We start from the raw sequence: 22743 nt of genomic DNA on the forward strand, positions 1-22743 counted from the left end.
CCCGGGGCTCGCACCTCTCTCCCTGCGAGGTAGTCGGGGCTCGCGCGCCGCCAGCCAGTGAGCTCGGCGCCTGCGGCTTTGGGCGTGGCCGGGGGGGAGGGGGCTCCGCGGCTGGTATATAAGCCCCGAGCGTGGGGAACTTCTCGCTCGGTGTTATTTATCTGAGAAGTGCCCGGACGGCGGAGGCGGCTGTTGTGGCGGCGGCGGCGGCGGCGACAGAGGCGGCGGCAGCCCAGCAGCAGCTGAACGTGGTGGAAAAGGGGAGGAGGCGGAGGCGGAGGCGGAGGCGGAGTGAAGGAGGAGGAGGAGGAGGGGGAGGAGGAGGAGGAGGAGGAGGAGGAGGAGGAGGAGGAGGAGGAGGAGGATGGCAGTGGCGATGATGATGCTGTTCCTGGGAGCGAGCAAAAGCTGCCGCTCTTCCCGGGCAAAGCCTGGGTGCTGAGAGGGAAGGCGGGCTCGGAGCGGGCCGGCGGGCTCGATCGAGGAGCAGCTGCCAGGCTTTTTGTTGTCCTTCCGCGAGACACGCTCGGCGCAGCGCCCGGCCGCCGGAGAGAACCACTCGTGCCCGATTCCTCCCCACCTTCGCCTCTTCGGGGAATCGGAGACTTAGCCGCCTGCCGTGCGCCGCGTCCTATTGTTTAGACGTCGGCCGGGGGCTAGGGAAGCCGAAGAGCGAGCCCCCTCCCTTAATCCCGCGCCCCCCCCCCGGACTCCCTCCTCCTCCCCAAATCCCTCTCGGGAGGGGGCGAAAGCGGACTGCGGCGCGGAAGGGGCTGGGACCCGTCGCGCTGCTCTTTATTGAAAGCCCAGAGGCAGGTGCACCGAGGGAATCGTGGACAGCTCATCCTCGTGGGGCATCTTCCCCGCCGGCCGTGCGGGGGCAAGAGCAAACGCGGGGAAAAGTTCTTGGACTTGACAAGGACCAGCTCGCTTTTTTTCCGGGTGACCGCAAAGGGGTCGTCTCCGAGGGCCAGGGACCCCTCCTCTGGCTCCGCTAGATTCAGTTGCCACCTTTCCCATCAGGTGTCTGCTGCAGTGCTACTGTATCCGGGAAACGCGCGGGGTGACACACACGCACACACACACACACACACACACACACTTGACATTCAGCTGCTGTCTCAGTTCGGCCCCTCTGGCCGTACTCCCCGCAGCTGCGGATAACAGCGCCACTGAGGACGCCAGGACTCCCGTGGCCGGAGGCTCACCTCCTGACCATCGTGCCCAGAGTCCGCACCCATTCAATCGGGAAGCTTTCCTGCGCAACTTGGCCTTCGCCCCCCCCCCCCCTTCCCAAGGAGCGGCGGCAGACGGAGCAGCGCCCAGAAGCCTGCCTCGGACACATGCTTCGCGCCTCCCGTGGGCTCCTCGTTTGACAATTTCCCGGGGGCTCCTCGTTTGACAATTTCCCGTGGGCTCCTCGTTTGACAATTTCCCGGGCTCCTCGTTTGACAATTTCCCTGGCCCCGAGACCGGGGCTGGAAGAGCTCTGGGGGAGGGGGTCGCGGAGCCAGCTCTTCCCAGAAGTGCATGTGCGTTTCGCCAAGCGCCCTCCTGGGCCGCCGAGACTGAAGGCTGCGCTCGGCGCGGCTCCTGCGGGTGCGGGGAGGGAGAGGAGGGGCGCGTGAGGCGCGCTGCGGAGCCCGGCGCCCGGCCCCGCCAGCCCCCGGCTGCTCGTGCGCTGCTCCCCGGCCGCCGCTGGGCGCAATGCAGTTTCGCAGGAAGCGTGCAGTTGTGGGCGAGCGCGGATCGGGCGGCTGCTAGCTCGGGGGACTCGAGTTTCTTTCGGGGGCGGGGGCATTCTTGGCTCTCCCCCCCCCAGCTGACCTCTGTCCGTCTCCCTCTTCTCCCCCTCCCCACTTCCCCGAACCTTTCCTCTCTTTCAAAATCACGCCGCCAGCGATCGAGAGCGGGAGAGAGCCTCCGATTTGGAGGCGGTGAGCGTGTGCACAGATAACACACACACACACACACACACACACACACAGCCCGTCCGGCATCATCTGGAGGACAAGGAGGGAGCGAGGCTGCTTTTACCGCCAAGCGGATCCTCGGCCAGAGGGGCCTCGCGAAGCCGCCGGCCTCTGTCCTGCGTGGGGACCTCGGCGGCGGCCCGAAACTTCCCGAAGTCGCGCCCGCCCGCCCGCGGGAGGCTGGAGACAGCAGGGGGCGGGAGGCGCGTGTGCGAGCGGCGGAGCTCGGAGCCTCCTTTTTATCGCTGTCCCGTTTTTTCTTCCTTTGGGGGAAACCGCCGCCTGGCTGGGCGCTTGGGACCTGCAGCTCGGGCTTTGGGGACTGGTGCCGGGGACCCGGGGGGCCTTGGCCCGAGGCGAGAGCGGAGGACGAAGATGTGTGGCTTCGGCTCCCTGACGCTGGCGTTGGTGCTGCTGGTTCTGAGCAAGGTGGCGCCGCAGCCGTGCCCGGCGCAATGCTCCTGCTCCGGGAGCACCGTGGACTGTCACGGGCTGGCGCTGCGCAGCGTGCCCAGGAACATCCCCCGCAACACCGAGAGGCTGTGAGTAGCGCGCCCCCTCCCACTGCCCCCGCCGTCTCCTGATCCCCCCCCCCCGCCTCCTCCCCGGGGGCCGAAGCCAGACAGTCCCGGCGTAGCGCATAGTGGGGGCAGAACTGGGGGGGGGGGTCCTCCCTTTATTTACAGATGAGGAAACTGAGGCCCGGGGCGGTTACTCGGCTTGTCCAAGGTCAGTTCTGGGGAGTTCTCGGGCACGATGCGGGAGAAGGGCTCGCCCAGGAGAAAACGCGCCCCTCCACTCACTGGCATCGCCCCTTTCCTGCCCGCCCCCTCCCCGCCTTCCCTCCAAGGATGGGGAAGGAAGGGGCGCAGGCCGTGAGGATAGCCTCGGGAAAGGGTGAGGGCCGAGGGCTGTGGGGCCGGCTCCAGGGTGGGGATACGGAACAGGCTGGCTTTGCCCCCCTCCCTCCGCACCTTCTCCCTCCTGCTTGGAATCCCGGGCGGGCCCGGGGCGGGGGCGGGGGGTGCCGGGAGGGAGGGAGGCGGACTGGGGAAGGGAAGCGTGACATTTTCCCACCCTCTCCCGGGGCCGGGTCGTTGGTGGCACCCGAGTTTGCCCGGGGGCCGCGGCCGCCGTTCTCCTGGCGGGCTTGCGCAGCCTAAGGTTGGGCGACGGGGAAGAAGTTAAACCCGAGTCCCCGCTTTGTGTTTCCCACTAGAAAGAGGAGGGAGGGATCGGAGGGAGTGAGGAGCTCGCTGGTCTCGCCGCTCTGCTGCTTATCAAAGGGCCCGGGCCGGGAAAGGCGGAAAGTCTCCGGCTCCGGGGAAAGTAGTCCCCCCTCGGCGCCCGCCTCTCCCCTCCGGGTCCCCTCAGGTCCGGGAGGAAGGTGCCGCCCGCCCGGGCGCTGGGCCCGCAGGCTGACCCGGAAAGGTCGCCAGCCAGCTGGGGAGGGGGTCGCCTCGGGGCTCCCCGAAGTTTGCCATCCGGAGAAAGCCGAGGCGGATTTGAAGTTCGGTGGCGCAGCCCTGGGGTGGCAAGCAGTGCCCCCCTTCTCTCCCCCCCCCCCCCGCTCGGGGCTGCCCGCTTCTTCCCTCCCCGCCTCCCTCCCCCTCCCCTGCCTGGGCTCCCCTTTGCTGTGGCAGTTCGGGTTTTCCGCAGCCGTCCCTCCCGGCTTCTCCCTCCTTCCCAACCCTCCAGCCAGTCCACGAGATCCGGGTCTGGGGCTGCCCTGGCTCGGCGGAGGGCGGAATGGAGGCAATTATCTGTAATAAGCAATTAGGCGCCGCTCGCCCCCCCCCCCCCGCCCCCATCTCCCATCCTCTTTTTGTCACATTATTATTTTTTCCAGGCCAAACTCTGGCTTCGGGGATGGCGGCGGCGGCGGCGGCGGTGCGGAGAATTACCTGAATTATGCAGTAACTGCCCCGCGCTTGCCTTCGGTGCTCTGGGTTGGGGAGCGGATGGGAAATTGGCATTTACCGCTGTTTCTCTTCCCCAAATCTCTTTTATGACACGCAGAAATGGGCAGCGTTTCCCAGCACTTGCCAGGATGGCTGCAATGCACGGGACCACCTTTTTTCCCTGCATAGGAACGATTTTTCTCACGAATCACACGTTGTTTTCCGATTCACCCAAGCAGAGATGCCAGATTTTGGGCTCCCCTCCCCCTTCTCCTTTGTGAATGGCTTCCACCGGGACTGGCCATCTCCTTTCCCAAACCCCTTCCAGTTATTTGGGCCAGTTGGGTCCTGATTCGGATCTCGTCCGTGCGATCCCCCCAATATGTCCCTGTGAATTTCCAGTGCTACCTGGATCCAGGGGAGCAGCCCCCAGAGACTGCCAGGGCTGGGCAGACAGTCCCCGGCCAACTTTCTGGGCAACGAGGGGGGAAGGACGGAGGAGGAGGAGGAGGAGGAGGAGGAAAGCGAGCAGACTCAGAAGTCTTTCTTTAGCACTTGCCATTTCATGCTGCTCAGAACAGCTTCGAGATTTCAGGACAAACATGTCTTACTCACCCGAAGGGGCTGCACTTGTAGGAAAAATCCCAAGGAGGCGCCGGGCCTTGGTTTGGGGGGAGGAGAGGGAAGGAAATGGTGAAGTGGGACCCAGCTAGGCTTTAAAATACTGGTCTTGAAAGGCTCACACTTCGTACAGATAGAACCAAATCAAAGGAAGGGCTCATTGCAGTGGGGTTTTCTACTATCAAGGAGCACATTCAGAGCCTGGCAAAGCCTGGGTCTCCTTGTAATGATTGGAACCAGGGAAAGTTTAGATTTTGACCTAAGATCCCAGAAAAGGAGCTAGTAACCCCAGAAGGCAAAATGGTGCTGAAAACTGAACAGAAATGTCAGGGCCTGAATCCTATTTCCATTATTGCCTCTGCAAGGAGTTTTCACTTTACAGTCACAGTGGGGTTCCATGGGCTGCAAATGAAGAGTTTAGTTTTCATACAAACATAGGATTGTTGGAAGGTAAATGCTTGTAAATGCAAATCTTTGAAGTTCATTCCTTTTGATGGCACTTTCTTGGACTTGCCCAGGGAAGTTTTTGCCACCAGGTGCTTGTGCTTTTTAAATGTATTTTTAAAGCTCTCCGAGGTCTGTTAGAACACATTACTGTTTTGACTTCTTGAAGAAACTTTCTTTGGAGATGGCTAACATTAATAAAGTTATATTACGGTTTTGATTTAAGCACGAAAATTACTTTAAAAACATATTTAAAGGTATGAGAAGAACTTTGGGACCAAGAGTACTACTTGAGTGATATCAATTATACTTCCTGTCATAGTCAAATCAGAATGAATTAACTTGATAAATTCTTCTCATTAAAAAGTTAGAAAATACTTGCCAACTTCTTTCCAGGTTACCTCTTCCCCCAATTAGTTTTTAAAATAAACAGAATTGGCTTTGATAAACATGAAAATCCTTGCTCTTCTTTTTTTTTTTTTTTTTTTTTGGATTTTTTTAAAGCTAAAATGAAGTAAAAGAAAATTGCATTTTGATCTCACTGCTCTTATTTCTCTTAGGGATTTGAATGGAAATAACATCACAAGAATCACAAAGACTGATTTTGCTGGTCTTAGACACCTCAGAGTCCTGTAAGTGTGAGTTTGATAACTTGTGAAGAGTTGCTTTTGGGGTATATATTTTGTGGCAGCTTTTAAAAGCCTTCTCGATGCCACAAACATAAACTTCAAGAGAGTTAGGTTGCTTTTCTATCACTTCCTTTTTTGCTATCATGTAAATAATACAGTTTCAGAATATTGTTATAAACGTTGGAAGATCACTATGGAAGAGTGAAGTATAATTTCTCATTATGAATTGTTACCCAGGATAGGCAAATCATGGGTTCTTAATGAACCAGAGAGAAAATAATTTGTGACTGCAGTTTATGAAGTTTATATGGAATCTCCTTAAGTATCTAGGTTTTGGCAATAGAAGAAATGCTGGTATGTACTTTGTTCCTAAACTTGAAAACAGTCACTTTTTAATCTCTTCAATAAAAACATAATTCTCTATCGGTATTAAGGAAATATCCTTAAGAGTCCCTTACTTTTTAGCTGTTCCAGCAGTAATGTTTATGAAACTTGGTGAAAAGTGACTTTGAAGGCAAAATGTAGAACGGTGAATACTTCTCTTATCCACTGGGCTTATTGGTTATGAGTGAACAGTAATTGCAGATTTATGTAACACAAGATTGTTCGTACCCACAGAAGAATTATAGCTATTTACATTATCTTGATTATATACTCTTCTTAAATATGTAACTATTTTCAGTGTTCATGTTTTAAGAGACAGACTTTTACCATATTTATTCATATGCTGAAGTTACACTGTGAACTAAGAATTGTGGTATCTATATGTTGATTTTTTAGTTAAGGAAACAGAATACATACATATTTATGTGTGTGTACACATTCACATATGTATACTTACCCATACACAAATGTATACAAACATATCTTTGCTTGTATGTGTATATATGTCTGCCACACAGCAATCACAAAACAGGATTTTGATTTGTTGTTCTTTAGGACAAACATTATTCATAAAAGAAGTTTGAGTATTTGAACTGAGGAGATTTTAACCAATAGAGACTGTCATCAGTATTTTCCCTGAAATTTGTATGTGTTTCTCTTGTTTTAGGCCCTCCTTCCTAAGTGCCATTATTAAGCTAGCCTGTAGGTCTTAAAACTAAGTAAATAAAAGTAAGAAGATTGTAAACTACTAGTTGCTTAAAATATAGCTTTGGAAATTCCTAGTGGAATTTAAATAAAAATTTACATTTTTTATATCTTTCAGTCAGCTGATGGAGAACAGGATTAGCACTATTGAAAGAGGAGCATTTCAAGATCTTAAGGAACTGGAGAGACTGTAAGTACTTTCAATTTTACGTTAATGACACTATAACTTGATATTCTTTCTTTTTTCCTTGATTTGGATCCAAAGCACTCTGTAAAAACTTCAGGCTCTGACTTCTGGACTGTTTATTCTAAAGGGAGCAGAATATACTATTTTCAAGCTATCTAGACAATAGGTGAAGATTTTGAATAAGTATTACTTAATAAACAGAAATATTCAAAATAGAGACTAATTTTCTTAAGAAGGATATTGACTTGGAGAGGTGCATAATCCTATTTTCAATAGTTAGATATATTTATATTTTCCTGTTACTGTCCACATTATTTCATATTACTTGTCTACCCTAGGATGGAAATTTTTCTTCTCATCATAATTAAAACAGGGTACAGGAATTTTTTTAAAAATCCTTCATCATTCATTATCTTACTTATCAGTTTGATACATTTTGTATTCTCATTAATTGAATTATAGATTATAAACTCCTGCCTTCTCTTAAAGTTTTTTTTCTGTGAAAATTAACTTTTCCAATCAAATATCAGAGAGTCCATCTTTATAATTTTCTTGTACTCTTATTGCAGCTTTTGATATTCCTAGTTGGTGGGAAAGGGCAAAAAAAAAAAAAATTACCTAAATAGAAATGTAAATGAAATCTCTTGTACTTGTGTACTAAATTTTAAGTAATTTTATGACAAATAGACCAAAAACAGGATTCAGGCTTTAATAAGACAAAGCACCTCCTGGCGTTCATATTGTTATAATATCTAGATAAATATACTTTGAGTATATAATATAGAGAACATTTCTTAATATTTATGGATACTTGGTCACATGCCTGACTGACTTGATCTTTAGCTTTAGTATTCTATACATTACTTTTTTTAGGATGAAAGGATATATTTATTCTTTTTCCATTTGGAAATGATGTCATCAGTTCCCAAATTGGGAACTTGAGCTTTGATTTAAAAAAAAAAAAATGCAATTTCATACTTCTGCTTTGACAGGAAAGTAATTTCAAATAGTTGGAAACGTGAACAGAAACTTCTTACTGAATCAACATGAATGGGTTCATGTAAAAAGTTCCTGGGTGGGAGGAGTAAGACATGTTATTTACATAAAATACTAGGACATACTCAAGTTCACTGAGGGGCCCAAGGACAACAGTTATATTCCCATTATTACCCTGAAGTGAAAATGAATAATTTTATCATTTAAAAAGTGTTGATAAACTTATAGATTTTTCCCCCTGAATTTAGCAAAACAGAAAAATATCTATTTTGGCACATTATGCATTTTTATATATAAAAATTCATAATATTTTATGAAATATATTTTGAAGTATATTTGTATAGTTTAAAACTAATTTAATTATTACTACCTGAAGCTGACTTTCAGAAAAATCATAGTTAATTCACTTCACAAGTAACTCTAGTTATTACTTACCCCTGTGCCCCTGATTAAAGATTTCTAGAATATATGGTTCTAGATCAATCATCACTGGTCACCCAAAATCATTTTCAATCCATTCTCTTCTTTTAAAATATTTTCTGTCTGTATTTAACTTTAAGGATTTATTTAAAATAAGTAATCATCTTCCTTTGTAATGGGTAGTGTTTTGGACTCAATCCTTTTAATAGTTGCTTATGACACTGAATTAATTTAAATTCAGACTCCAGATTAAAAAAGATTTAAAAGTGCTGGTAAAATCTTCCTGGTTTAACTTGGTACACCTTGTTTTTGTTATTTTACATTTTAAAATCTGGACAAATCAATACAACAGCATGCATAAGTTAAATCTTTTCCCTATTCTTTTACAAGGAGAAGCTCTGTGATTTAATCATTTTAACTGCCTTTTTCTAAAAAATAATAATAATTAGTTGATTTCCTTATGACCTGAAATTTGATTAGGGCTATAAGTAGGTCCATTTTTTTAAAACTTTTTTTTCCTCTTGGGAATTTCACTTCATCCCAGAACAATTTTCCATTATACTAAGACTCAGTCAGATGTTTCAGAGTGGGAGGAGGATTTGTAATTTTGAATGAAAACTAATATATATGCAGGACCTCTTTAAATCACCCCAGCTGTTGGCTAAGAGCAAATATTTCATATTTGTGAGGAAAAGCTGAGAAAATTCCTTTTGTTTACAACTGCCAAGTCCATCTGATGGAGGCACATTGTTATCTGACAGCCAATTCATCTCCTTGGGACTCTGGAATTCAAAACCATTTCTTAGGAAACTTGTGGATACACTTTTCAAATATTTCTCTTTTTGTATGCGAAATAGTAGTTTGTGAATGCACACATTTCTCCAAACTATATAAGCTCCTTTGAAACCAACCATTTTGGGTTGAATGCAGGAGTTTCCATGTTCAACAAAGAGTCCAACAGCCCTGTGAGCACAATCTTCTTTCCTATTCAATTTTATGTTTCATTTGGAGCCAGGAGCTTTTAAAAATTGTTCTTTAGAGATGAGCTTGAAAGATCTAAATGAAATCTCGAAAAACAGTATAATGAGTTAATTGCAATTATTACATGATCTTGTATCCTTTCTAAAAATCTTAAGGTGAATTTTCTAATTTGTAACATTCATTTTCCACAGATTAAGCTTTGGTTACTATAATTATGACCAATTTTACATTGTAATTATCATTCATATGTTTAAATAGTGCAGTGACTTGTTTGATTGTCAATGTTTGAAGAGCAGATTTAAATAAAAACAGTCAAGGTGTTTGTATAAAGTATTCACTCTCAAATTGTCTTCATTTTTACCAATAGATGGGAAACAATAATAACTATAAATGAATCCTTCTTACATGTATTTTAAAATGTTTTTTTTTTTTGCTCATAATTTTTGTTGCCTTAGTTACAACTTTTTCCAGGGAGAAAAACAGAAAAACAGAAAAGAAGTAGCACATGGTTTTGTGGGGATGGGGGTTTTACCTAATATTTGCCTACTTTTTCCCTATTATTTTTGGAAGTGACAGTATCTGCAGTTGAAATGAGGTGTCAATGTCAATCTCCGGGGTGTTTTCTCATTGAGAAGGGACAACAAAAATTGAAGAATTTCAGCAAAATTTTGGGTGAATAGCAGGATGAGGTTTCATATTTTATTAGTATCTATCCAGAATCAGGGGGCAAAGGTTTACCATTAATATAGGGAGTTATGAAAAAGGTATAATTTTCCTGCATAACAAATATCCATGTCACTGGGTGCTCTAATAGTCTATAAGAAAAATAATAGCAAGTAGTTCTTACGCAGTGCTTTAAAGTTTATAAAGAGTTTTACTGGTGTTATCTCTTTTTGGCCTTACAATAACCTAGGAAAGGAGATATTATAATTATCCCTATTTATAGATGAAGAAAGGGAAGCAGACAGAAGTTAGTTCATTAACTTGTCCAGGGTCACATAGATAGTAAGGGCCCAAGACTAGATTTGAATTCAGGTCTTTCTGACTCCAATACAGCCTTTTATGCTCCCAGACCGATTGCTGTAGTAAAATTTTCAGGAAATGGAATGTAGCCAATGATTATAATAACCTGCTTATTTGACATTAGAACAAAACCTTAAATAGACGCCATATGTGGATTATATTAGTAGATCTCATGTTGTTTAGGCAAAATGCCTAAAAACAATCAAATATATTTAGATGATTAGATGAAAGCTCACACTATTAACCTAAGAATAAATTGGGGAGGGAAATTTCCTAAAACATTAAGAATAAGGACTTTTTTTGGCAGGGGGTAAGTGTGAATTTGTGTTTCTTAAAACTCACATAAGAACTGAAAATAACTTTTTAATCTGAATTAATTTTTAATGAAAAAATATGAGACCTTTTTATTTTACAGCTTATGCTCTTTATTGATCAAAAAATTTTCTCTCTAGTCACACTGTACTTCACTAGAAATGCACTATTTTTCATTTGTGACTTAACGGGATAGGTTTTAGTAGAGTCATGTAGTGAGTTTTATTTCATACTCTTTTAAGGGGTTTCTATTCCCTTCTGTTTCTTAGTACTGAAAATTAGTTTTTCTGTTTCCAATTGAGTAGAACAGAAAATTCTCCAATAACAGCAAAGAGTATGGGAAAGTTTTGAGATTTTTTAGAATTGTCTTATTTTTTTTTTTGACAACTCCATGATTTTTTTTTTCCATTTATTCCTGTGACAAATATGAAATGTATATTATGGGTCACACGAGTAAAACCTGATATGACATGGAAAAATTATTAATACTAAACTTTGATGGGCTTAAATTACTACCAATATATATTCTTTAAAAAGAATTAAAATATAGAGCAATAAGGGCTAAATCTTTCTAGGTATACTTGTATTTTGTATAAGATAACTTATTGATACATGATGTTGATATAAATATACCTACTATAAAATCTCCAGGTTTCACAGCTTCATTTTTGCTATTTACAAGTTTTTAAAAACAAGTTTTTGACTTTTAAATGATTTTTTTTTTGCTTAGAAAGAGAATCCTGAGAATTTTTATAGATATCTCCTAGAAATAATTATGTAATCTAAGAAACTGGTGGTGCATTTTAAAGTGTTTCTTAACATGACACATATACTCACTTTTACCTTAAAAATTTAAATAAATATACATAGCATAATGTACAAGATAATAGGCACTAAAGATGGCATTTTTGGAAAAATGGCATTTAAAAAAAAAGATTCTAACTACATGCACTCTCTCTCCCATGCCTGATGACTCAAAGTGCAGAACATAAATAACTACTTCTTTCCTGATTTTTTTGTTGAAAGTAATTTGGGGTATTTGGTGAGCTCAGGAGAAGAGTATGCTGTGGAACAGGTCTGAGGGAGAACACCAGTTCCTCCTTGTTCACCAAGGATGTGGAGAATCCCTCTTCTCAGAGCTGATCTTCCATCACCTCACAGAACACATTCATGTTCTTGGAGCAAGAATCAAAAGCTCAGAATGTTAATCTCCCTGCAAACAAACAAAAAACAACCTGGTGCAAGTTCTGTCTACAAAGAACTGTACTTGCACACCTGCACACCTGGGTCTTAAAACGACTCGTCATTTTTAAAGGGGCTTCTTTAACAAATTAGTTAGCCCTCCAATAATGATTGTACAAGTGTGGAAGATGGCAGGCGAAAGCCCTTGAGATCATCACCTGTGTATCTCCGCTTTGACACTTATGGAATATGGGAACAGTTTCCACCATGGAAGCCTGAGCTATATTGCAGTAGCCTAAAAAGCTCCTTTCTTCTGGCTGACTTGTGGGCCTCTAAAGCTCATCCGTCCTCCATGTTACTTTAAGTAGTATATTTTATTCATCGATGAGAGTTTCTCGTGGGACCCTTTTATGGGCCTACAAGTTAAATTGTGGTGAGAAGGCCTGTTTGCTTTTTGCAGACCTTTTATAAATTCGAAAGCAGCAAGGCTGTTTATTTTTCCCACATCTGTTTTGTGCTCATCCTTTGTGAGGATCCAGTGTTTGCTGGATGCTCTCTTTTATACTTACTCTGAAACGAGTAGTTGAGTTTGCACTGTTACAATATATGTGGAGAGGCAGAGATTGTTAAATGTTATATGTCTGAGTGTATGTTTCACTAAGTGGGAGTAGCTTTAGATTAAAAATCCTGTTGTTTCGATTCTACTTTCTTGACTTAGTTTCTCAACTTAAAAAAACCATTGGGGAACTTTTCTGCTTGCTTTTATTTTAGTTTTTCTATATTTTATATCTAGTATTTCTTCCTCCTTTTTTCTTTTTTTGCTGAGCAACTCTGGCATAAATATTGCTAACCTAAAGTGAAAGAGCTGTAGCCTTTGTAGGAGAAAACTGTGTACATGGAGCAATCTGTGTATAAGACTCACTCAAAAACCTACCTGTTAAGTAGAGAACAGTGAAATAAGGGTCTTTTCTTTGTAGCATATTTAGCCAGTGCTGGGACAGTAGACAAGAGGGTGTGCACATATACCCAAACACACACGATGATGATGATGATGATGATGATGATGATGATGATGATTCTAGGTAAGCAAAAGTTTTCAACCTTCAGAGAGAGAGAGGTAGGTCAGACTTTACTGAGTCAATGAGATTATCTTCCAGGCCGGGGAAAAATCAACTTTCCTTGTTGGGCGAAATATGATCTAAAATTATATGCACTTCACCGAATATCTCCCCATGTTGTTTCATAAGAAATGTAGCTCTCGAAAGTTATTCAGAATTTTCTGTAATTTAAATTACTAAAAAAGTAAAATTTGACTCTTAGATAGAGTTATATTTGCATAATATTTTTATTCTTTTTTTTCCGCCTTTGAAATAGTATGTGATCATTAGAAAATGAAAATAGTTTTCAAGGTTGCATTTCTTTTCTTGACAAAGGAAGAAGGCAGAACAAAAACCCAAATAGATTGACCATGATTGGGGCATATTAGAGAATGAAAGAAAGTAAGTGATATACTATAGCACTTACAGTTAGGACAGGTACTAACTGTACCTGTTACAGTTACAGTTAGCCTTGGAGTCAGGAAAGTCTGAGCTCAAGTCTTTTCCTGAGACCTGCTGACTATCACCTCTAACAAGTTATTTAACATTTCAAATCTGGAGCATCTCTCTAGGACTCTTATACCCATTTGGTCTTAAAAATGTCACTTGCTGATCTACATCAGTGGGACTAATTTCAGTATCAGCAGTTCCCCACCCTAATGAAGTCATAAGCCTGGACCAAGAAAGAAAATAAATAAAATTAAAACTTTTTTTAAAAGCTTCTCCACCCTTGTTCTCCATCCAGTGCCTAAAGGGATAAACTTTATCCAAGCCTGACTTGCTCAGAAATGCTTCTGGATATTTCTTAACAGTGTGAGACTTAAAAATGCCTAATAATAATCAAGCAGTTATTAAAACTGCAAGAGAAAATAAAGTAGTGAAAGTGGCTTTTTTTCATATCAATTATCTTAAAGAGGAAGTGAAAAATATGAATTGTGGGAGTGTAATAATTGTTTTAATTGTGTGTTTCAAGCAAGGGTGAGGTCAGGAAGGAAATATGTATTAGAAGCCCTTGGAATATGCATGTCTAAGTGGCAGGAGCAGTTGGCAAGGGACAGTTAAAAGACCAAGAGTCAGCATCTAGGAAGCTGCTCAGAAAGGTCTCTCCCAGTGAGAAACTCTCAGAGATGGCACAGTGAAGATCAAGAAATTATTAATGTTTCCTAATTTATCCTTTTGGACCAGGGCAGAGTGTTTCCTTCCTTCCTTGAGGGGGAGCAAGAGCTAGAAAATGCAGATTGCAGCCACTTTGGATAACCCAGGAGCTCAGTCATGTGCATGACATGGCAGCGGATGCTCAGGGAGTGGGAGGGAAATGCCATGCATGGGGATGCGACTCCAGGCCATTTTCTGAAGGGCCCGGTCAGGATGTCATTCCCCATCTTTGTCCATCCTGCCTCCTGCATAATCGAATGCGAGTGCTCTCAGCAATAGATAATTGACCCACCTGGTTTGATTAAATGGAGCTCCTTGTAGGTTCTATTTGTTAGCTACACCCCCTTACTGGTGCCCTCTGCTCATCCTGGGCCCTTCATTGTTCTGTGGCAGTCAGTGCCATTTAAAACTTCATCGATTCATTTAGAGTGCAGGGCTCTCTGGGCACAGTCCTGCCTGGGATTCAGCAGAGATGTATTTACTGTTATAGATAATGTAGTTCTGTTGTCAGGCTAGGGCTTGGCTACTAAAATATTCACTATCTTGAAAGCCTGGAGGGATTTTTTTTTTTTTTTTTTAACAAACATCAGGGGATAGAAAATATCAAAAGGGAAGGGAAAACTACAGACAATCAAGAGAACATCCAAAGTTATTGATCCTCCAAGTCTGCTTTTTAATCTTTATGGGCGTGTTCTATGTACATGTTCAGAATAGCCTTGATGGATTTGGGATTTCACAAGGGATTCCCTACCGTTGTCCACATCTTTAGAAATGATTGACCAGAAGTAGCCAAGAATACAAAATGCCATTATGTTTCAGTGTTCATTGGTCATGTAAAAAATATTTGAAGTAGATCAAAATGGGTCTTATATATATATATATATATATATATATATATATATATACACACAAACACATATATATATATACACACATGCACATATGTGTATGTATTTGCATTTAATATATAGAGATGATGGTGTTTGATTATCAATTATCAAGTGAGGATGAAAACAAGGAATTTGTGAAGACCCAAAGACCCAAGAACCAAAAAGACAGAGAGATTACATATAGATACATAGAGATCCATCTGATGCTCCTTTTCATCCATGATATTGTACCTATTGCTTTTAACTCCAAATCAGATTTCCTAGAAGAGATCAAAAATTCCATCAGGCAGAAATGTTGGATGGTGCTGGAAGGTCAATGAATGTATGGTTAATAATACCATTTTAGAGCCACCATATATATATACATATATTATATATGTGTATGTATATATGTACATATATATAATAACTTAAGAGAGATTAAATGAATCTCTGAGATTGAGAGAGAGAAAAACTGATAAAAACATACTTGTTATACAGACTTTGACAGGGACTTGTGTCCATCCAAATTTATAAACTTAGTATTGAATATATCAGTACTAATAAAGAGCAGTTGTCCCCAGAATTGAAAAATATCAAGACATATGTTGGATTACATTTGGGAAATTATACAGTGTTTTCAATGATACTAAGTTGCTCCCCATTAAAAACAACAAAAATAGAACAAAAACATTCTCGTGTTAGATGTTTGATCATGGATTGCTTTGTTGATTAAATAATAACAATAATAGTTAATATTTCTATAACTCTTCGAGTTTTGTAAAGTGCTTGCTTTAAAAATGTAAAGTCATTCTATTTCTTATAGCAACCCGGGAGGTAGGTGCTATTATCATTATTCCCATTTAACAGCTAAAGAAAAAGTGAGCTGCCAGAGATTAAATGACAGGCCCTGGCTCATATGGCTCCTGGGTGTCTGAGACAAAATTTCTATTCAGATCTTCCTGATTCCATATCCTCAATTGCCTCTGAAGAATCAAAGTTGCATTAGGTTCCAAAAGGCAATGGACAGAAGCCAGCTAGCTCTATAGAGTATTTCTTGTATGTGTAAGAAATAACATAAAGGAAACGTGCCCTTGGGGAAAGTATGGAGAACTGTGAGACAAGAGTAAATCGGTAGACTAAGAGCACATTTGGGTACCTACGGAAGGTTAAAACAAAGTGGAGGAAGGTCTACCACATCTTGGAAGAATCCTCTATGGAGGATTTGTTGGAGATCATGGCCTATGAGAACAGGATAAAAATCACGAATAGGTTGCCATTTGTACCAATGGATGAAGTAAATAGATGAAATCACAGAACCATTAAAATATAGTAAAATAGGATCTTATAAGGTTCAATTTTTCACAGATATTTTAGTCCTTGAAATGATGTTTTCTTCACTTCTTAGTTCTCCCTTGCTTTCAGGCTCTATGGTTCAATGCTTTACCCTTTACTAAATATTTAGTACCCAGTTTTCCAGTTTTGCCTGAGTATTAGGTGCTTATTCCTATAAACTTGTTAAATCGGGCAAGAGAAGGAGACCCACGATATGACAAAAGAACAATGTTTGTCGTTGAGTATGTATCAGCCATGGCACCCACGGTCTCCTATCAGTTCCGAGTTCTGTTTTCTGACGTATCTTGATTCTGAAATGTGTAATGCTTAACTTGAGGCAAGACATGGAAGATTTTTTTAAACCAAAGCTTAGTAATGCAATGTAACTATAATCTCGGCTGCCCAAGTGTGGAAGAACTCGTTTTAATATTCACATCTCCCATTTTCTTTCTCTCTGGGATGGGTTCTAATTCTGCTTCAGATTGATTAGTTGGTGATGCAAGACAAGTCCCTCAAGCTGTAAAAGGCCCCGAAAACCTCTGCGGTCTCTTCTCTCCTTCATTCTGGGATCCAATGAGCCTTCCACGTTAGGGAATTGGAATGGGAAAACTACATCTCCTAGCGCTGTCGAGATTTTCTCCCCTCTTTAAATTATGCATTTATGCTTACAATAATGCACAAGACTCCTAACGCCTGAGATTCCTCCCTTAGTCAACCTAACATTTTATCAATCAGAGAAGAATCCAGGCTAAAAAAGTCTCTGAAAAGTAAATCCTCCTGAAAAGGTTCAAGGGCAATCATCAAGATAAATTGCATTTGTCAGATTGATTCCATCCCAGTGACCAGCTGAGGGAAAACTGCGATCTCATGAACTTCAAGGAATAGAGCTCCAGGCTTCCAGACACTAGCAGGAGGAGGAGAGTGGGGCAGGTAGAGGGGAAAAGCTTCTTTGTGGCCAGAGAGGGGCAGAGAAGAGGAAATAGGAGACTCAGAAAGATTGTGTGTCTTTGAAACTTACTCGGGTTATTTTTCTATGGATTACATGTCTCTAGGACACAATTTTACTAAACAAGGAAGAAACCCAAAGGATTCTTTGAGTTCCCTTGAAGGTTTCTTCTTAATATTAGTGATTATTTGCATGCTTTGAGGAGAATCGTGGATATCTTGAATGATTTATTGGACATAAATTATACAGTGCCTCAGTGTGATGTGGAGGTCACCCTGGATTCTTGAATGATAGACAAATGGAAGGGGGGAGCTCCTCCCAGAAGTTTGTGTTTCTTGCTAAATTAGGGAAGTTTCCAGGATTGACTGTCTTTTGTGCTTGAAACTGTTAGATGCTACATAGACAAATCCTACACACACACACAGAGATGAGATCCAGAATTCTCAATTGTTGTACAATTTCTGTGTTAGATCAATATCTGAAAAGGACCTCAGAAACTACTAAGTTTGAATAATCTAGATGAGGAAATTGAGCCCCGTAAGTGGTTTGCATGGTCTAAAGGCAGTAAACTTCAAAGTGGGGATTAGAACTCAGGTTCTCTTCACTGGATCACATCACTCACACTAATTTCTTTTATGCTCTTCATCATCAATAAACACCTTAAAAAGTATCTAGCATCTTTCCTGTGTCTGACTCTAATTTTGTAGTTATTTAAGTTAAAATGGAATGAAAATCATAACTATTTTCTATTTCATCATAGAATCTAAAAGAGGAAAGTACCCTTCTATCTCCCACCTTATGCTATTTAAACTCTGTTACAATATATTTGATAGATGATCATCTTGCTTTTTCTTGAATACATCCAGTGATAGATGCATCATTGCCCTCCAAGGCTATTTTAAATTTTCTTTCTTTTTTTCCCCTTCCTCCTGGGACTATTGCTGTCATTTGGAGCTATTAGGGACTTGTCTAGCCCTTGTTTGATGACAAATTTCTAAATAATTGAAGACTATGATTGTGTTCTGTCAGTCTCTCTTCAAGTTAACCTCTTCACTTCCTTCATGTGATGATTTCTAGGTACTATAACTTCTAGATATTTCAACTAGATATTCTAGATATTTCAATTTTCCTCTTCACTTATTAAAATTTTAGTTATCCTTGTTTAAGAAAAGAACACTGATTTCACTGAGATATAAGTATATATATATATATTTATATATAACTATATCTCAATGAAGTCACTGTTCTTAAATGAAATGTTAAATTAAAGATTTAAAATTCACAAAATTGGAAAATGACTAAGTTTTTGTCAAGGTTTTTCCATTCTTTTGCAAATACATGTGAATAAACTGGGAGTAATTGTATCATGTCATAGCATTAGAACTTAAGTGGAACTGAATTTAAATGTATTTGAAAAAGTTTTAAAATATATTTCAGATCAAATTCTTTTAAAGTTTTTCAATCTTATTATATCTTGCAGTCAGTACCAAAAATCTATAGATTTGAGTTGAGAATCAAAATCAGAAATAAAAACTTGATTTATATTACTTATGAGAATAGTCTTCAAAATATGCTCCATAAAATTCGGTGCGTTATTTTATTACAGATAAAAGAACCTTGTAAATAATCTTGTTTACTATAAATTTACTTTTCCAGCATGTGTAGTATTAGTATTCACAGAATAAAACAAAATTATATATTACACATAACGTTCTACCCTCAAAACATGTTAGACCTTGACCTTGCCAAGAACTCAACAAAACCAGCTGCTCGTTTTTAAATGAGACTTCCCAGGCTCCCTCTTCCCAGGTTCCTTAGGGTGCCCCTTGGCTGTTCCACGAGCCAGGATTCCTCATGACAAAGTATTTAGTGATATGAACTCCACTACGTCCAATCTGAGAGCTGCTCATTTCGGAATCGGCCATTTGGGCCTGTTTTAAGTGATCAGAGTGTTACTGTATGGGTGTTAACGGGCTTCACCTGACCCCATTCATTGTTTTCCTCCTCTTTCTCCCCTCCTCCTCCTCTCCCTCTTCCTTCCCTTTTTTTGCTCCTCTCCTCTCCCTTCCTCTCTTCTTCTCCCTCCTCTCTCCCTCCTCTTTTTCCTCCCCTTCTCTTCTTCCTCTTCCTCCTGCCTCTTTCCAGCTGGTCCTCTCCCCCCCTCCTCTGTCTTCCTCTTCTTCTTCCTCTTCTTTTTATTCTTACATTAAGGAGACCTTGATGGGAATCTGCTGTAGAGCAGCCCCTGTTTCTCTGCTCCTTTCCATAGAGAGAGATTGTAAGCTTTACAAATGAGTTCTCACTAATGGTTGCTTCATATAAACTGACTATGCTTGCATAATGGAAACATGTTTTGAAGTCACATAACGAAAGATGAATCAAACTTTTAATTTGTTTTTTTTTTTCTTTTTTTTTTATTTAATAGCCTTTAATTTACAGGATATATACATGGGTAACTTTACAGCATTAACAATTGCCAAACCTCTTGTTCCAATTTTTCACCTCTTACCCCCCCCACCCCCTCCCCTAAATGGCAGGATGACCAGTAGATGTTAAATATATTAAAATATAACTTAGATACACAATAAGTATACATGACCACAACATTATTTTGCTGTACAAAAAGAATCAGACTCTGAATTATTGTACAATTAGCTTCAAACTTTTAATTTGTAATAGATGAAAGATGATAACGTAATACTTAATTTTCCTGAAGGTCTTTCATGCCTTTCTTAAAATACAATAATAGTACAAAGTCACTGTTTCATTGTTATATCTTATCTGTAACATGAGCTTTATTTTTATTTGTGTTTTTCTGTTTTTCTCAAAAGGCGTTTAAACAAAAATAACCTTCAGCTGTTTCCTGAGTTGCTGTTTCTTGGGACTTCGAAGTTATACAGGCTGTGAGTAGACACAGTTAGTTATTGTTGCTTTGGGTAGTGCCTTGCATTTTATTAAATGTACTTTTTGAGGCTGTTAACTTTGTTTTCTTGGAATCTGTCCATTGATATGTTTCTGCATTTTAAGGTTTGCTTTGTTTTTTTCTTTCTTTGGGAGTTATATGACCTGTCTTCATTGGTTTCAATTATTTTTAAAGTTAACCTCCAATGGATTTATTTGTTATAATACAAGTGAACAAATTTAGTCATGTATCTACTGTTGAAGTTTCCTTAACACCTATGTCTCTTGAAGGCTTTTAATTGAGCTCTGATTGACAAGATAGCTAAGTTTTATGTTCATGTTTGTTATTTTGAAAGGATTATAGTAGCTTAGAAAGTGATTGGTGAAATAATTTTTCATAGTTGAGGGTCCATAATTTGGTTTTGTGATATTATTCTGTGCTCAAATAGTGATCCTTGTGGGTATAAAATGTTAATATATGTGAAAATGGATCTTAATCAAAAATTTATATTATGTTATATGGTGTGAATAGGCTAAACTAAAGGATGATTTCAGGAGAACATGACTAGAGAAAATGATTGGAATTTTTACAGCATTTAAATACTTGTTAAAAGCACAAACTGCAAGAAAGGATTTGTTTGGGAATATCCCATAATTTGAGAATCAAACAGAATATTTTTAGCTCTCCCTAGACAGCTTGTTTATTTTGCCAAATAATTACCTGAGTTGTTAATTGATCTGTTATTGTTTCAGTATGGACATATTCCGTGCCAACTTTGTAGTTTTCTGTGAGTTATTAGGGAATCTTTGAAAGTTCTTGTGACTAAAAAAAAATCATTACCTTCCAGCTAACTTAGTGCTAAGTTCCTCCATATTTATTTAGGATGGTCTTCAAACAATAGCTAGAGTCACTTTTAGGCCTATGGTCAATTCCTTTTTAGTTTAGTAGACTAAACAGACTGTGCTGAGGAGAACTTTGGTTCAGAGAGTTACCTCCATATCATAGTTGAGACATGAGAGGACTTTTGTTGAAGATGAAGTAATAATAACCTCCTCAATATATAAAAAAATTGGAATTTTACACATGGGTTTTTCTGGTTATTGGAGTATAGCAGAAGAATATGGGAAAGGTCATTCAAGGCATTAGAGTTATGAATAATGAAATATTATTCCTTACAAATGTGAAAATACCTTTTGGGAATTCATGGGATGTTTCAATATTTGGGATGATTTCAGAGGAGCATTTGGATGAATAGCAAGCAGGCAAACATACAATTTCTTTGCAGATATGCAGAGGTAGCCCCACTGTTTTCGGGTTACTTCAGCAATTCCAGAAGCAGAAGAGCTGAATCGTTTGTTTACTTCCCCAGCCAAACTTGCTTCTTTACTATGTGTGCTGCTATATGCCTTAATTCATTGTGTTCCTATGGTTTAGAAAGAAGTTATAGCCAGCTGGAATTCCTTGTCTTCATTCCAAATTCTGACATTTTTGCTACTGTTTAGGAAAGATGGTGAAACAAGTTGAAAAGTGTTAGTCTTTTTTGAACTCTTCAGAACTAAATGCTTTTGCAGGCCAATTTATCTCATTTATTTAAATTGACTTATTTTAAATTAGTCAAGAAAAAAAGTCTCAAATACAATTTTATTTGTATGAAGCTCTTTGTTAGGGATCATTGAGAAATGAATAAGACTTTAATATTTTTTGTATCCAAATATATTTATAAAATCTATGAAGAAGGGGTAGGCAAAAGTGGCTTTGAGGAAAATATCCTGACAGCTGAGAATGTTAGGGACTTTAGAGATTTTGGAAATTTATCTTAATAGTTAATTTGCACTTGGATTCAATGTTAGCATATGATTTCACATAGGTTATTGATCTAAAATTAATGTTGAAATTTGTGTAGTACATGGAGGGGAAAGACTGAAGTCTACAGGAGTTCTTTCATGAGAAGGAAGGTAGGACCTAGACTGGGCCATAAAGAAAGTACAGGATTGAAGTGGTCAAAAGGAAGGAATGGGTAAGCATTTTCAAATGGAGCAAACAGCATAGACAAGGGCACGGTTTAGAGTGGCGATAATGAGATAGATCTTATCAAACCATTTAACCCTTCATTCAACAACCATACAAATAATGCCTATCGTGTACATATAATTGTGCTACATACTGGAGAAGATAAAGTTTGTGGAGTAAGAGATAAATACACGTAAACCCCTTTGTAAATCCTAACTTGTCATGTAAATGCTAGTTATTATTACAATTATCATTGGTGTAGTTGAAGAAACGATAATTGAAAGAAAGCCTTGATTACTGCTATTTTATGAAATTATTTCATTAAGTATTAATTTAGATATCTTGGTTATTTTTAACTTGGAATTTTACATCTGAGTTAGAGACCAAATTACTGGTATTCTCATTTCAAAAAGCTGTTTCTGAACTTTAATAATAATTGTCTTGCAAAATTTAGATAGTTTAAATTGTGAGGAGCACATTTCATAAATAAGTGAAAAGTGGAAACTTCTTTTTTCCATGTGATAAGAAGAGAATTGGTATCTTAAAGTTGAGGTTTTCTGGATGATAAACATTAAGAATCGGTTTGTCCTCATCATTAGCAAGAATTTCTCAAATGGGTTTCCTGCTTAGTATAATCCTTAAAAGTAGAAAAAGTAAAAAGGCAGTAGCAA

General features: G+C 40.4%; 1 protein-coding gene across 5 annotated transcripts in view; it reads left to right on the top strand.

The window, feature by feature from the left end:
* Positions 1-335: 335 nt before the first annotated feature.
* SLIT2 (slit guidance ligand 2) overlaps positions 336-22743 on the top strand; it is a 338313-nt gene continuing 315905 nt past the window's right edge. For all 5 annotated transcript variants that reach the window (XM_031942954.1, XM_031942956.1, XM_031942958.1 and 2 more), the window contains exons 1-4: positions 336-2515; positions 5500-5571; positions 6776-6847; positions 19992-20063. In XM_031942954.1, coding sequence (XP_031798814.1) covers positions 2349-2515; positions 5500-5571; positions 6776-6847; positions 19992-20063 — 383 coding nt within the window. In that variant the 5' untranslated portion in view covers positions 336-2348. The remainder of the gene's footprint in view (positions 2516-5499; positions 5572-6775; positions 6848-19991; positions 20064-22743) is intronic.

Source organism: Sarcophilus harrisii, chromosome 6, assembly GCF_902635505.1.
Source record: "Sarcophilus harrisii chromosome 6, mSarHar1.11, whole genome shotgun sequence".
NCBI lineage: Eukaryota > Metazoa > Chordata > Mammalia > Dasyuromorphia > Dasyuridae > Sarcophilus > Sarcophilus harrisii.